The sequence below is a fragment of the Pundamilia nyererei genome, unplaced genomic scaffold (assembly GCF_000239375.1).
Source record: "Pundamilia nyererei isolate P.nyererei 1_Seehausen unplaced genomic scaffold, PunNye1.0 scaffold00309, whole genome shotgun sequence".
NCBI lineage: Eukaryota > Metazoa > Chordata > Actinopteri > Cichliformes > Cichlidae > Pundamilia > Pundamilia nyererei.
Genome location: NW_005187710.1, coordinates 59,317 through 72,377, shown reverse-complemented (window position 1 = coordinate 72,377; position 13,061 = coordinate 59,317). Strand labels below are relative to the sequence as shown.

Here is a 13,061-nt window from a genome sequence, read left to right as displayed (position 1 = left end):
ATATGGAAAGGATTTTATAACAAGGTTGCAGTTCAGTGATGTAAAACAATGGACATTGGTTTGCAGAGATGTAGGAAAAAAGTGAAGAGTCACCATATTTTTTACTTAGGGAATCATATATGAATCATACATACAGGTACCTGAACTCAGTGCTTCCACGATGAGGGGGTCCAGTGGCTCTGCTATGCTACTGAGGGTAGTTTTCTGCCATGGATTTGCTCTATAGCTGATGAAACATTTCTAATATTTATTTCCTGTGGTGGTCAGCAGTAATGTTAGTGGTCTCTTCCAGGAACCTAAGGGGTCACCAAATGATTTACAGAAAATGAAAATGACCTGAATTATATTTTACAAAATAGGGACACTTCATTTGGAAGAAGTGTCCTCCATTCAGGAGGACTCCTCCAAGAAGTGTCCTCCCCTCCATTAGAGGGGCAGGGATAGCTCAGTAGGTAGAGTGGTGGCCCCATGATCGGAAGGTCGGGGGTTCAACTCCCCTGAACGGCTACCCTGAGGTACCCCTGAGCAAGGTACCGTCCCTACACACTGCTCCCCGGGCGCTGCATTGGTGGCTGCCCACTGCTTCACTGGGTGAATGGGTTAAATGCAGAGGAACTATTTCCCTATGGGGACTAACACACACACATTCCTCCAGCAGAGTTTAAATATTTTGTCATTTAAACCAAAGAACACCAATTTCTCTGGTGGCCCATCACCCTCTTGAGACACTTTATTTTAGATTCCCTTTAATTTGTCTAAAAGAGAAAAAAAGCTTTGGAAAATCTTAATATTTATTTTATTGAATTTACATTTTCCTTTTTTTCCACATAAAAACACAAAAACATGTAATTTGGTCACAAAACAGAACAGACAGATGAATTCTGTATAAATGAGCCTGCTTATGATTTCATAATAAGACTCATTTTCTACGACAGTGTTTCTGTAGTTCACAGGTTTTATATTTAGCTGAATATTATCTCGCTTTTTGTGTGTCTGACTTTGTTACATCCTGATCCTAAACAGACCAGACAGGTTAAACAAGTCCAGCTTTGAAACAACTACTCTGCGATTTCATTGGTGGTTTGATGGCAGGCGGAAGGAAGCAAGTCACTCATCATGGAACCTGGGCAGTTTGTCACCAGGTACAACCACATGCTCCACCCCCTTTTCGGTTATCACCACCAGGTGAGCGACACCCCCGCTGACGTTGTCTCTGCCCATGGCCAGAGCAAGAGCTGTGAGCAGGGAGGGATGAAGCAGAGAGAGGCAGAGGAGGAGAAAAGAAAGCAGGAAAAAAATCAGTTAAACAAGCAGAGAAACAGTTTATAAATCAGCTATGAACAATAATTTATTCATCACCAACAATCGTTTAACTCTCTTAACAGAAGTATTCTTATAAATAAATCCCTTACATGAAATCCACACATTTCAGGTTCAGTTCAGGTAATTATGTCTTGCGACAAGAGCTTAATAATCTCACTGATGTTTGACCTTTCGTGCTGCTAAGATGTTCAATTATATGACTAGTTTAATTTATCTGCTCTAATGTGCTGTTAAAACAGCCACTGACCCTCCCCGGCCTTATACCTGCTCATAGTCTTGCTACGTTCCTATAAACCCAAAAAGTAAAGCAAACAAGGAACTAATGAAAATTAACCAAACAACAAAAAGACAAATAAGTCAAATATATTTACTAAATAACTAGCAAAATGAAAACAGCTTAATCAAAGTAAACAAGGATCCAAAGTGATAAGATGTTCAACATAAACATAATTAACTCTTAAAGTCACTATTAATTCTCCACAAATTCAAAATAACAGTCTAAAATTCAAAATAATAGTCTTGTAGGTTGTGGTGAAAAAGTCATCAATAATTGTTTGGATTATTAGTGACTGATGGGCTGAGACCGATAATTCCAATATCCCTAATAATGGAAAGAGAATATGGCAGTGACTTTTTTTAATATAGTAAAGGTACCACAACGGTAAGCTCTAACACAATCCCTCATTAAAAGAGGGAATTTTCAGATTTGTTAGATAACGATATTTGATATTTTTGTTTGTGCTTTAAATATTTAATAAATGAAATGTTCTAAAATGTTTTTCTTATAAGTATAAAATTCAATAAGTGTTGTGTTTTTTTTTTTTTTACTTTCTGGCGAGCTCATCTTATAAAGCTAAGTTATTTTTGGCTTAGCTTTCATATTTTAGCTAGGGCTAGAAAGATGATAAAAATGCAAACATCTCTATAACTTACACACTGTTGTAAATATACAGATAAATAGAAATGTTCAGTGGTTCTGACTTGGAACAAACTGGACAGCTCACATATGCTAAATGATGTTACATCTTACTTCCATGGTGGAAAATGCAATATAAGCTAATCTGCATTTTAATAAATCACACTGATAAAGTTGTAGAAGCAGACTACTGTATATTAATAAATTTGTTTGTTTTTATATTTTAATTTAATGTTGTCTGCATCATTAGCATGGCTCTCTGTATGTTCTTGCTTTGCTAATGACTCTGACTGGCTGTGGCACTTTCTTGTCCCACAGGAAATATTTAACTAACTTGGAAAATCATCACGTTGCATACTTCTTAATTTTGATAGCAAAATACAAATTTCAAGCCATTTTGTACATTTTCATATGAATAAGGTTAAAACTTTTAGAGTGCATTGACAAAATGAAAAGAAAACTATACCATTAGTGGCAAATTGCAGGCATTCCTCTTTTGTCATGTTGGGTTTGTATTTAGCGTCAACATAGCCATAGATGTACGTACTCCCTGAGCCGCCAATAGTAACCTGCTGACTGATCAACATCCCGCCCAGAGACACCACGTACACCTGAAGAGAGAAGGTGCAGTTACACACAGCAGAGTGGACTCACTGTCATCATCACTGCTTATATCGTCACAGTAATCTTCTACCTGTGGTCCGTTCTTCTTGTCCCAGCCTGCTGTGAGGAAGCCGGCCTGCAGCTCGTCTTTGTTTTTGTAGCACAAATCCTTCAACACGGATGCTGCTGCGATCACCTGAGGAGGACTCTCCATCTGGACACTGCAGGTCACAGAGGACAAAGAGCTTTATTTATTTTTAATTTGTGTAGGTGAAGAATCAAGTACAGCAGCGGTCCCCAATCCCCGGGCCATGGAGCGGTACCGGTCCGTGAGTCATTTGGTACCGGGCCGCGAGAGTGAGACTCGGGTGTGAAATGTATGGTTTTCAGGGTTTTTAATCGGTTTTCAGCGTTATTTTGTTATCGCTTTTTATCGTTAACTCAGTTTTCCTGGGTCTTTTCACGTGTGTTATGAATAAATCTTTTTTTTTTCGGTACCGGTACTAGTTTTATTTTGTTGTATTTATCCGCGACACCTTAAAGGCCGGTCCGTGAAAATATTGTCGGGAACAAGCCGGTCCGTGGCGCAAAAAAGGTTGGGGACCGCTGAACTACAGTATGTATGAGAGAAGAAGGGTGTTGGAGGAGTAAAAAAAGTTTAATCAATGATAAAGAATGATTACTAAAACATATGTCTGTGTGTGCTGTACATGATTTTTCTGTGCAGACACCTGAAAGTCATACCTGTGGAAGGACAGGTGGAACTTTGCAGCCTTGATGACGGCCTGAGCGTCTGCGAGTGAACCGGCCATGCAGCAGAAGATCCGGTCGTGGACCTGAATCACCTTGTTGATGGTCTTAGATGAAACATACTCTCTGGAGAAGAAGCGAGAATGAATGTTTGAGCCTAATAAATGTTTAAAATAACAAAATATCATTTTCTGCTGATTTTCATTCTCTTTTGTGATGGTTTCTTGTATGATTAGATTTTGGTTTATCTGGTAACGTCCTAATAATTATCACATGGAGCAGTGATTTTGATTGTTATTAGGAAATTGATCGCTGAATGACACATTTTTTGTGGTTATTGTGTGTTTTTTGGATTGTTTTTGAGCAGTTAATATGTTGTGTTTTAAACATATTTTTTCTGATATTTCCTTAAATAACACCTCAGAGGACTCAGCACCCCCAAACACAGCATCTCAGTGAAGTCACTACAGTGGACAAAGGCACAGAACTCTGAGATTTCAGTAAATGTTTAATCTGTGGTTATCAGTGAAATCTTGAAACTCATTTGCAGTCAGGTCATGGTCATCTTTTTGTCTGTTTGCCTCATTAAAAGGGTTACTTAGCGGTCCCTCTGTTATATTAAAAGATAACAATAAAGGCAGCTTCCTCACCCTCCCATTGAAGCCCTGGAGTCTGACCCGATAACGACCCCTCCATCAAAAATAGCAGCCAGGATGGTGGTCTGAGGGAGGAGAGAGTGTGTGATGGTCAGTTTTCAATATGAAACCGAACACAATAAAAAAAAACATAACACAGAATCACAGGCAACCTTTTCTCATACTTTTCTGTTCATTCATGAAGACTGAACCACGCTATGAATTGTGGGGTTTAGAGTTCTTATAAAGGATTTCGGCTGCTCATTGAAAACGAAAGCAAAGCTAATCGTTTGCTTTTTTAGAATCTTGAAAAATAAATACTTGTTCAGAGCTCACAAATTAACTTTTACTAAGTATGAAGCATCAACTGGATGTGATTTAAGTTAGTTTTAGGTTCGTGTTCAGGTAAACGCATCACCTGTTCAAACACGATATCGGCTAGATGCTTAAACCTCTTATTTTACAAACGTTGACTTCTATGCTTCATCTTTCGATAAAAACACTCGTCACCTGGTGCTGGTTTACTTACCCCTGTGCTGACTCCTTTGACTCGTGAGTCCGTGCAGTGTTTCTCCATTTTCACTCCAGGATCGAAAGAGAGGAAGGAGTTGACGCTCAGAACAGCGACCTCAGGCGCACCGAGACGCGCAGAGGAGCCGCACTCACCTCCACAATGGCGCTGTCAAATATCTTCGAAACTCCCGCACCTGGCTTTAATTTCGATAATACAGCAAGGTAAGAGTTTATTTTAATGTTCTCAGAGCTGCAGACTGAATCAGTGACGACAGAAATCAAACTAAACCGTCATTAAGACCAAACTTACATCCAGATCAAAAACGAAACTAACTTTTCCTGATTTTATATCAGATTAGACAGTGGGACAATGCAAAGATCCGTGTAATTATAACTGTTATTACACTACGTAGGCACTGATTGACACATACACCCCACCTGCTCGCACCCCCTCACATCTCTTTCCTCTTTATAGAAACGCTGCATTAGAGGGTCTCTTTGATGGAGGAAACACTCCCAAACCTATGAAAACAGGCACCACCATCGCAGGAGTGGTGTTCAAGGTGAGTACTACACTGCTCTGATAGAAGTATGAATGAATAAAATAGTGACCTGCTGTGTTTTAGTCCATGAGTTATAACTTTGATTATGAAGTATTAAAATCATACCAAACTCACTCTCATCACTGCCACAGAAACTCCAGTTTTTTTCTTAAATCAAACTTTATCTTGTATTAACGCAATAATCATAGCTTCAGAGGATCAGACAAAAGGCACACTAATAACAGATTGAGTACAAACCTCTGTCTTGGCTCTCACTTTGATGGATATACGTGTTTGCATAAAACTAGTTTAAAATGTTAAAAATCACACAGACAGAAATGACTGAAATATAATTGAAAGCTTTATGGATTTTGAGATATCTGTATACTTTTATAAAAGTGAGCAGTAGAAAGTTAACAGTTGTAATTAAAGGAATAAAACTGGAGAAAATGTTTTCCAACCTGATTTGTTTCTGCAGGATGGAGTGGTGCTGGGTGCAGATACCAGAGCCACATCCGATGAAGTGGTGGCTGATAAAATGTGTGCCAAGATCCATTACATCTCTCCAAATATATAGTAAGTGTTGTTAGAGGAGAAATACTTCAATACTCTCACAACTTTTAATCTGCACTGTTTACTGTAATTCAGTTTCTCATTTTTGTAGCATATTTAATTGCTAACTGCCTCCCTTTCTTCAACTTAAGAGATGACATACTTGAGAACTGTTCACATAATGACATGATGTAATGGGATATTGAGACCACTGAGAGTGAACAACCAGTATTTATTTATTTATTTTATAGTAATGGCTTTCTGTGTTTCTTAAAGCAGGTTTTTCCTCTTTTTATCTTCCTTTATCTTTTCCCTCTGGCTTATCAAATCTTTTTTGGTTTGTTTGTTTCTCATGATCTCTATGTTCTCTTTGTTTGTGTTTAGTTGTTGTGGAGCAGGTACGGCAGCAGATACAGAAAAGACCACAGACCTTCTGTCCTCCAACCTCACCATCTTTTCCCTGAACAGTGGGAGGAACCCTCGAGTTGTCATGGCTGTGAACATACTGCAGGATATGCTTTACAGGTGAGTGATTCACAGAAACAGGTACATGTATCCAGAGATGTTTGGATCATTAGATGTGGTCTGTGGTCTTACTAAAACATGTTTTGTCTCTCAGGTATCGAGGTCAAATAGGTGCTAATCTTATTCTGGGGGGAGTGGATTGTACTGGAAACCACCTGTACACTGTGGGGCCGTACGGGGATGTAGACAAGGTGCCTTACCTTTCGATGGGTATGTGATATAACTCCTAAGAACAGCATATGATCTTTAATTGGATTCTTGGTTGGTGTTTCTGTGATGTTTTTTTCCCTGGCTGTTCAGCTGTCAGAACATTTTTTGTTTACAAGAAAATATCAGAGATAATGACTCTGTTAACAAATACAAATGACATTTTAATGTGCTGTAGGATCTGTATTTGATTCAATCACAGACTACATACACTCTGTGTTTAGCTGACTTTAAATTGTGTTCGTGCAGGGTCTGGTGATCTGGCTGCTCTTGGCATTTTAGAGGATGGATTCAAACCAGACTTGGAGGTACGTCAGTTGACAAAAACTGCTCTTTCTGCAGTAAAGTGATATGTAGTTATTTAAACCTTTATAGAAACTTATTTCACATAGTATTCATTTTTAATTGAATAATTTGAGGGTGGCAGCACTATTGGAACTAAACCTTCTCTAAATTAAACAAACAGCTGATAAAATGGTTGTTTCTGTTACCAAACAGGTAAGAGTGTGTAAGATGAATGCTTCTGTGTTCTTCTGCTTCATGTCATCTCTTTTTGCTCCTCTTTTATTCTGCTTTTTGTCCTCTCTCAGCTGGAGCCGGCAAAGGAGCTGGTACGAGCTGCTATTCAAGCAGGCATCATGAACGACCTCGGCTCAGGCAACAACATCGACATCTGTGTGATCACCAAACAAGGAGTGGACTACATCAGACCGTACCGGGAGTCACAGTACAAAGACAACAGGTATGCATATAACCATTCATAGTTTGTGTGGATGCAGACTCAAAGATGGATTTAATAAACAGAAAATAAACCTTTATTCTGGTGAAGCAGAAAACAAATTCTAAAAATCCAAATAGGGACAATGGTGGACAAACAGCACAATACAACAAAAACTATTGCAAACTAAAGGTTTAAATAATCACGGAGGTAATTAGGCAACACTAGCATGCATGGCTGAAACTAATCGGGGATAACAAGACAGGGGAAGCAAAACTAAATACAATGCACATGAAACAAGAGACTATCAAACAAAAACAGGAAGTAACTATGCATGGGAATATTTAACACGAAAATGGAGACTATAATAATAATAATAATAATAATAATAATAATAATAATAATAAACTTTATTTATAAAGCACACTAAAAAACCAAGGGTATACCAAGGTGCTTGACAAAAAGTAAAATAGGAAAAAGGAGATGGGAGGGAAAAGAGAAACGACCTGGCACGTATCAATTATAAAACCTTGACAATCATAATACATAAAAGTAGTTTTAACAAAGCTTAACGGATAAAAATGTATCAACGCACACCAAATATTAAGTAGGTGGAAAAGCAAGATTAAATAAATAAGTCTTCAGCCGTGATTTAAACAATGGCATAGAGTCAGACGCCCTGATAGCAACAGGAAGATTGTTCCATAAAACCGGGGCAGCTACAGCAAACGCACGATCGCTGCGAGACTTCAGCCGAGAACAAGGTTGCTCCAGAAGAAGTTGGGCAGCAGATCTAAGTGCTGACAGGGGTGTGTAAGCTAAGAAGCTCACTGACGTAGCTCGGTGCTAAATTATTGATAATTTTGTATGTGAAACGTAGTATTTTAAATTGAATATGGTATTAAACTGGCAGCCAGTGCAAGCCAACAAGAACAGGAGTGATGGAAGAAAATTTCCTGCTACCTGTCAAAAGACTAAACAGACATGGGGACCACAGGAGAGCAGGAAAACTGAAACTCAGCAGATTAATTATAAACAATAAGTATAATTACAAATCACTTAAGAAAACACAAACAAAACTGAGAATGAAATAATGGACAGCAAAAGTAGATCAAAGAAGTGAAAAACAAGAAAGCTTTTCAATTCTTTAACTTTCCATTTAAAAAATGAAACATTATTTTGTCTCACGTTTCTAGAATGTTTTTAAAGATGGATGTTTACATGTAACTTTTGAGTTCTTCACTCATGTTTTGTCCTCATTCACTCTTATCTAACCTTAGTAAAACACTTTGTATGCTGTTTTGGACTAAGATCCACTAACTCTGACTTTTATATGCACAAGAAGTTTTCAAATCTACCTTGACTGCACATTATAAATCCTCAGATTTGAATGTTTTATCTATGTGCCTTTATTTCAGGAAAATGAAGTATAAATATCGTCCAGGCACTACTCCAGTCCTGACAGAGAAAGTTGTCCCTTTAAAGCTGGAAGTTGTGCTGGAGACTGTGCAGAAGATGGAGACAGCCTGAGCTACAACAAACAACCAACACATACACACCATCTTTGTTTTCAGTCAATCATGTTCGAATCGTGTTTCTAAAAAAAATTAATAGAAAAACATCTCTGAATTTTTTTTCATCATGACTTTTGCTGCTTCAGCATGATGTGGTCCAATAAACAAGCTGTAATACTGTGGGTTTTATCAACATAGAGGATGCTGCTGGCCATAGAGAGAAGATATTTTTACAATATTGAATAATCTTTGAAACACTGAATAAAACCCGATTTACATGATCTTTGTTGCCTTTTTTCTTTACAGGTTTTATACTTACTTACCCTCTTTAGTCAAGTCAGTTGAAACACTTTTATTTATTTTATTATTATTTATTTTATTTATAATAACAAATGTGCAGAAGATAGAGAACATATGATATGATTGGTGCACTTGTCTAGGAGGAGATAGGGAACATGTATACATACAAACGATAGGATGATTATAGTAGGATTGCACATTTGCACTTTTTTGAAGTTACTTTTAAGATGTTTGTAGATCAGTAAAAAATTGCATAAGAGTAACAGATGTTTACATTGTACAACCATTATATAGGAGTGGGTGATGGATAATGTGTTTTAATTTTTAAATAACTGGACTTGAGCTTAATGATATTATACTACACTATATTTCTAATTAACCAGGCAGCTTATCCTCTTTTATTAACAATACTTTCTTTAAAGATATAATGCATTTTAGGGACAACTTGAAAGAAAGGCAAATGTGAAACATAAAAGTGAGATCAGAGGCGAAATGTGACATCACATGTGGATACAAACTAAAATGTGACATTTAAAATCTCCATATGTCTGTATGTTGTCAGATTGTACAAACAATGGCAGTAAGAAACAGTTTTAAATAGGTCAATATAAGATCATTATCACTTTGACCTTCAGGTCAATCTACTGAGGTCAAAGGTCAAATGTGGCATGATAGTTTAAATCTTTATACAGTGTTTTCTATATGTTGACAATAAACACCACAGTCGTAAAAGTCATAGTTTCTGACTGAACTTCCGACCAATAAATCTTTAAGTTGACCTTAAAGGGCTATAATGGATTATTAACATGACCCCACTCTACACCCCTACAAAATTTTATCAGCCTTAATTTAAAACTTTTCGAGCTATTGTCTTTACACACAAAATGACCTGCAGACACACAAACTACCAAGATATAACCGCCTTAGTGTAGGGAATAAACAGGAAAAAATGAAAGCAAAGGTATAAATTAATTAAAAAAAAGCCAATACTGGAACATCGGTATAAAGAAATAAAAGGAATAAAATAACAATAAACATAATTAAAGCTAATATGTTAATATCCAAACAGGATGATTGCAAAGCAGGTTACTGTACTGCATTTTAATCTAACTGCAGTAAATTATAGCTATATTTTTTTTTATAACTGATGTTAGTGAGCTCGTTAGTAACAGAACCTGAGGGCTGCATTTCCGCTTAGAGACTGATGATGACAAAATAACGTTTTTCTATTGGTCAGTTCGGTTTTCAGCCTTCTGCAGTCACAGAGTTTATTTTGATTAACTAAGTTTTTGGTTTAAAACAAATTCGTATATGCAAATGGTTGCATCTCGGTACTATTTAGTTTACAATGTTTGTATCTTTTTTTTTAAAAGAAAAGAAAATTTAATATTTTAAACGAACCATTAAAAACCCTTTCACTTTCTATTTCTTTGTCACGTACGAGGAAATCACCCTTGGTGTCAATCGCCTTCGTCATTTTTAGAAAACTCGACACCTACTCTGCATAAACATATATAAATTTAAAATATAGTTTATCTATTTACGTAGATAATGGCACTTCTTCAAGTGAGCGACTTTCAGTCTTTTTCTGAAGTCCGCGGACAGATTCTTCCAGTGAAACGGAGGCACCTCGTCGACCGAACCAACCACTACAATTTTGGGAGCAAAACTCAAGAATTTGCGGTTCCGCCTGGTGTAGAGGTGAGTGTCTTTAAATCTGGCATTAAATTAACAAAGTGAATACAGTAAACCTGCCGTAAGCGTCAGACGCGCCCTGGCCTAAATTTTACGCGTCTGTTGTGCTCAGTGAGCGTTTTTACTTCCTGTTGAATCGCTTATATAAACAATCGTGATTGTAAGAATATCAGAAACATTATACTTCTTTTTTCATGCGCTATCACAGATCACGCGTCTCATTCTGTTTATTTTGGGGTTTCATTTCAGCCGTCAGGGTTTCTGAAGTCCTGTAACCGTGATGGAGGTGTGTGTATTGAAATGAACCACGGGACCACCACTCTGGCCTTCAAGTTCAGGCATGGAGTCATCGTGGCTGTGGACTCCAGAGCTTCAGCCGGGCGTTACTTGGGTAAATGGGGATCTTTATCACTTAAAATACACAAAATGATTTGGAAACATTATGCATTCACATCTGGCGAAGGGAATAATGACCCAATCAGTTATTGTCCAGCCACAATTAAGGTGGTGCAGCTTCCAGTAAAATGTCCAAATATTACACAACAGGTGTGTAGGAGGGTAGAGATTTGCTTCTACAGGTGGTTACTCTTAATTTTTATACATTTCCTACAGTACTGTAAAAGAAGACTTGAGCCGCCCTTTTAAATTTTGCTTCCAGTGGTAAGCCACTTAACACTGACTTATGACTCATTCAAGCATATAAAAGTTTCTAAGGGGGAACCAATGTTCTGTCCACACATAACTGACAAGTTAGAAAAGAGCTAATTTAAAATTTTATCTTTAGCTACTTTGATACTAGCAGCCAAAACACAATTTGTTTGCATATCTTTAGCTGAATCTATGAAAAATGCCATAAATAACACAGTTTGACATAAAGTGTTATTTTTATACCAACAAGATGATTCCCAAAACAGCCCTTAGCTGAAAACTTGGCATATCTCAGCATGGTGTGCAGCGGGTCCTAAAAAATCTGTACAACCTAAGAGATATGCTTGGACCTCAGCTGATCCATCTAGTGTTCCCTGAAGTCTTAATTGTTCAGTATGACAATGATCTCAAACACACTGCCAATGCAGTAAAAGCATACCTGTATAGAAAAACACACACTATCATTAATGAGGTGGCTCAAGACTTTAGGAATAATACTGTAAAATACATTTTATTCATGTCTTTGCAGCATCCAACGATGTGAACAAGGTGATAGAGATCAACCCGTACCTGCTGGGCACCATGTCAGGCAGTGCTGCAGACTGTCAGTACTGGGAAAGACTTCTAGCCAAAGAGTGCAGGTCTGTCCTACATATTATCTCCTAAAGACTCCAATTATTTCATGATTTTTCTCAGCTTTGATGATGTATTGTAGCTTGACCGCATGATAGGAAACACACTAAGTATTTTATCTAGTTTCTCCTTGAATGTTTTATGACTTTGAACAAAGAAAGAAGAAACTTTAAAAGTGAAATGAAAATAAGAAAACTGATTTTGTTTGAGTGGAGCAAAGAGCTTAATTAAGACTTCACAACAAGAGGCTCTTGTGTGGAATTCAAGTTAAGCGTTTGAGAATTATAACTTACTGAAACACAATGAATACAGATTTATTAAACTGACATAGTCATCACATACCTTGTTTTTTATATAAAAACATACAATTTGTTTTCTATTTTCATCTCATTACAACAAACAAAATATATGCTCCACGCCTGTGAACTTTCCTGCACCTCTTAAAATCAGGAGGGCTTTCTTTCAATGAAAGAGACAATGTTAAAAAAAAACATCAGGAATGCTATATGGAGGTTTTTTTTTAACAGATTATAAATTCAGGATAATCTGGACTGACCACATAGTTGAACAATTTGTGAAATGACTTGTTCATAAATCAATAATTTATTGTAATTTCATCCAGACTTTACAGGCTGAGGAACAACCACCGTATCTCTGTGGCTGCTGCCTCTAAGCTGTTATCCAACATGATGCTGGGCTACAGAGGAATGGGCCTCTCCATGGGGAGCATGATCTGTGGATGGGACAAAGAGGTAAGCTGAGGGTGTGTTTGTGTGATTTTACTGTTCACAACTGAAAAATGATTGTCTCACTTCATTAGCTCAGCTAAAGCCGAGCCTAATATTGTACGCTACTTTGTTGTAAAAACATTGTTAGTACCATTGTGGTTTTGATTAGAATCCACGAGAAGTTGGATGACCACATCCTTAAATTCAGTGACCCCTTTTATGAGTAGAGCTGCTGCTCCTCCACATTAAAAGGAGTCAG

The 13,061-nt window shown here is 37.3% G+C and overlaps 3 protein-coding genes across 3 annotated transcripts in view; 2 read left to right on the top strand and 1 right to left on the bottom strand.

The window, feature by feature from the left end:
* Positions 1 to 820: 820 nt before the first annotated feature.
* psmb12 (proteasome 20S subunit beta 12) lies at positions 821 to 4,814 on the bottom strand. The gene is made up of 6 exons (XM_005751382.2): positions 4,757 to 4,814; positions 4,243 to 4,313; positions 3,587 to 3,718; positions 2,934 to 3,063; positions 2,706 to 2,850; positions 821 to 1,235 (listed from the first exon to the last, which is right to left on the bottom strand). Exons 1-6 carry the CDS (start codon positions 4,802 to 4,804, stop codon positions 1,108 to 1,110), a joined length of 654 nt encoding a protein of 217 aa, XP_005751439.1. The 5' UTR covers positions 4,805 to 4,814; the 3' UTR covers positions 821 to 1,107.
* Positions 4,815 to 4,834: 20 nt separating this feature from the next.
* On the top strand, positions 4,835 to 8,879 carry psmb13a (proteasome 20S subunit beta 13a). Its single transcript, XM_005751383.2, has 8 exons — positions 4,835 to 4,962; positions 5,216 to 5,303; positions 5,761 to 5,858; positions 6,219 to 6,359; positions 6,454 to 6,569; positions 6,816 to 6,874; positions 7,157 to 7,308; positions 8,703 to 8,879. Exons 1-8 carry the CDS (start codon positions 4,901 to 4,903, stop codon positions 8,812 to 8,814), a joined length of 828 nt encoding a protein of 275 aa, XP_005751440.1. The 5' UTR covers positions 4,835 to 4,900; the 3' UTR covers positions 8,815 to 8,879.
* A 1,629-nt stretch (positions 8,880 to 10,508) lies between these two features.
* psmb8a (proteasome 20S subunit beta 8A) overlaps positions 10,509 to 13,061 on the top strand; it is a 27,326-nt gene continuing 24,773 nt past the window's right edge. The window contains exons 1-4 of the mRNA XM_005751394.1: positions 10,509 to 10,799; positions 11,043 to 11,184; positions 11,971 to 12,082; positions 12,697 to 12,826. Of these exons, the coding sequence (XP_005751451.1) occupies positions 10,650 to 10,799; positions 11,043 to 11,184; positions 11,971 to 12,082; positions 12,697 to 12,826 (534 nt within the window). The 5' untranslated portion in view covers positions 10,509 to 10,649. The remainder of the gene's footprint in view (positions 10,800 to 11,042; positions 11,185 to 11,970; positions 12,083 to 12,696; positions 12,827 to 13,061) is intronic.

Excerpts from the sequence above, each read along its gene's own strand:
- psmb12 (XM_005751382.2), bottom strand. The coding sequence starts at position 4,804 with ATGGAGAAACACTGCACGGACTCACGAGTCAAAGGAGTCAGCACAGGG. Across the intron at positions 4,314-4,756 it reads TCAAAGGAGTCAGCACAGGG|ACCACCATCCTGGCTGCTAT; the intron begins GTAAGTAAACCA and ends CTCCTCCCTCAG. Across the intron at positions 2,851-2,933 it reads ACAAGAAGAACGGACCACAG|GTGTACGTGGTGTCTCTGGG; the intron begins GTAGAAGATTAC and ends TTCTCTCTTCAG.
- psmb13a (XM_005751383.2), top strand. The coding sequence starts at position 4,901 with ATGGCGCTGTCAAATATCTTCGAAACTCCCGCACCTGGCTTTAATTTC. Across the intron at positions 5,304-5,760 it reads TCGCAGGAGTGGTGTTCAAG|GATGGAGTGGTGCTGGGTGC; the intron begins GTGAGTACTACA and ends TTGTTTCTGCAG. Across the intron at positions 7,309-8,702 it reads TCACAGTACAAAGACAACAG|GAAAATGAAGTATAAATATC; the intron begins GTATGCATATAA and ends CCTTTATTTCAG.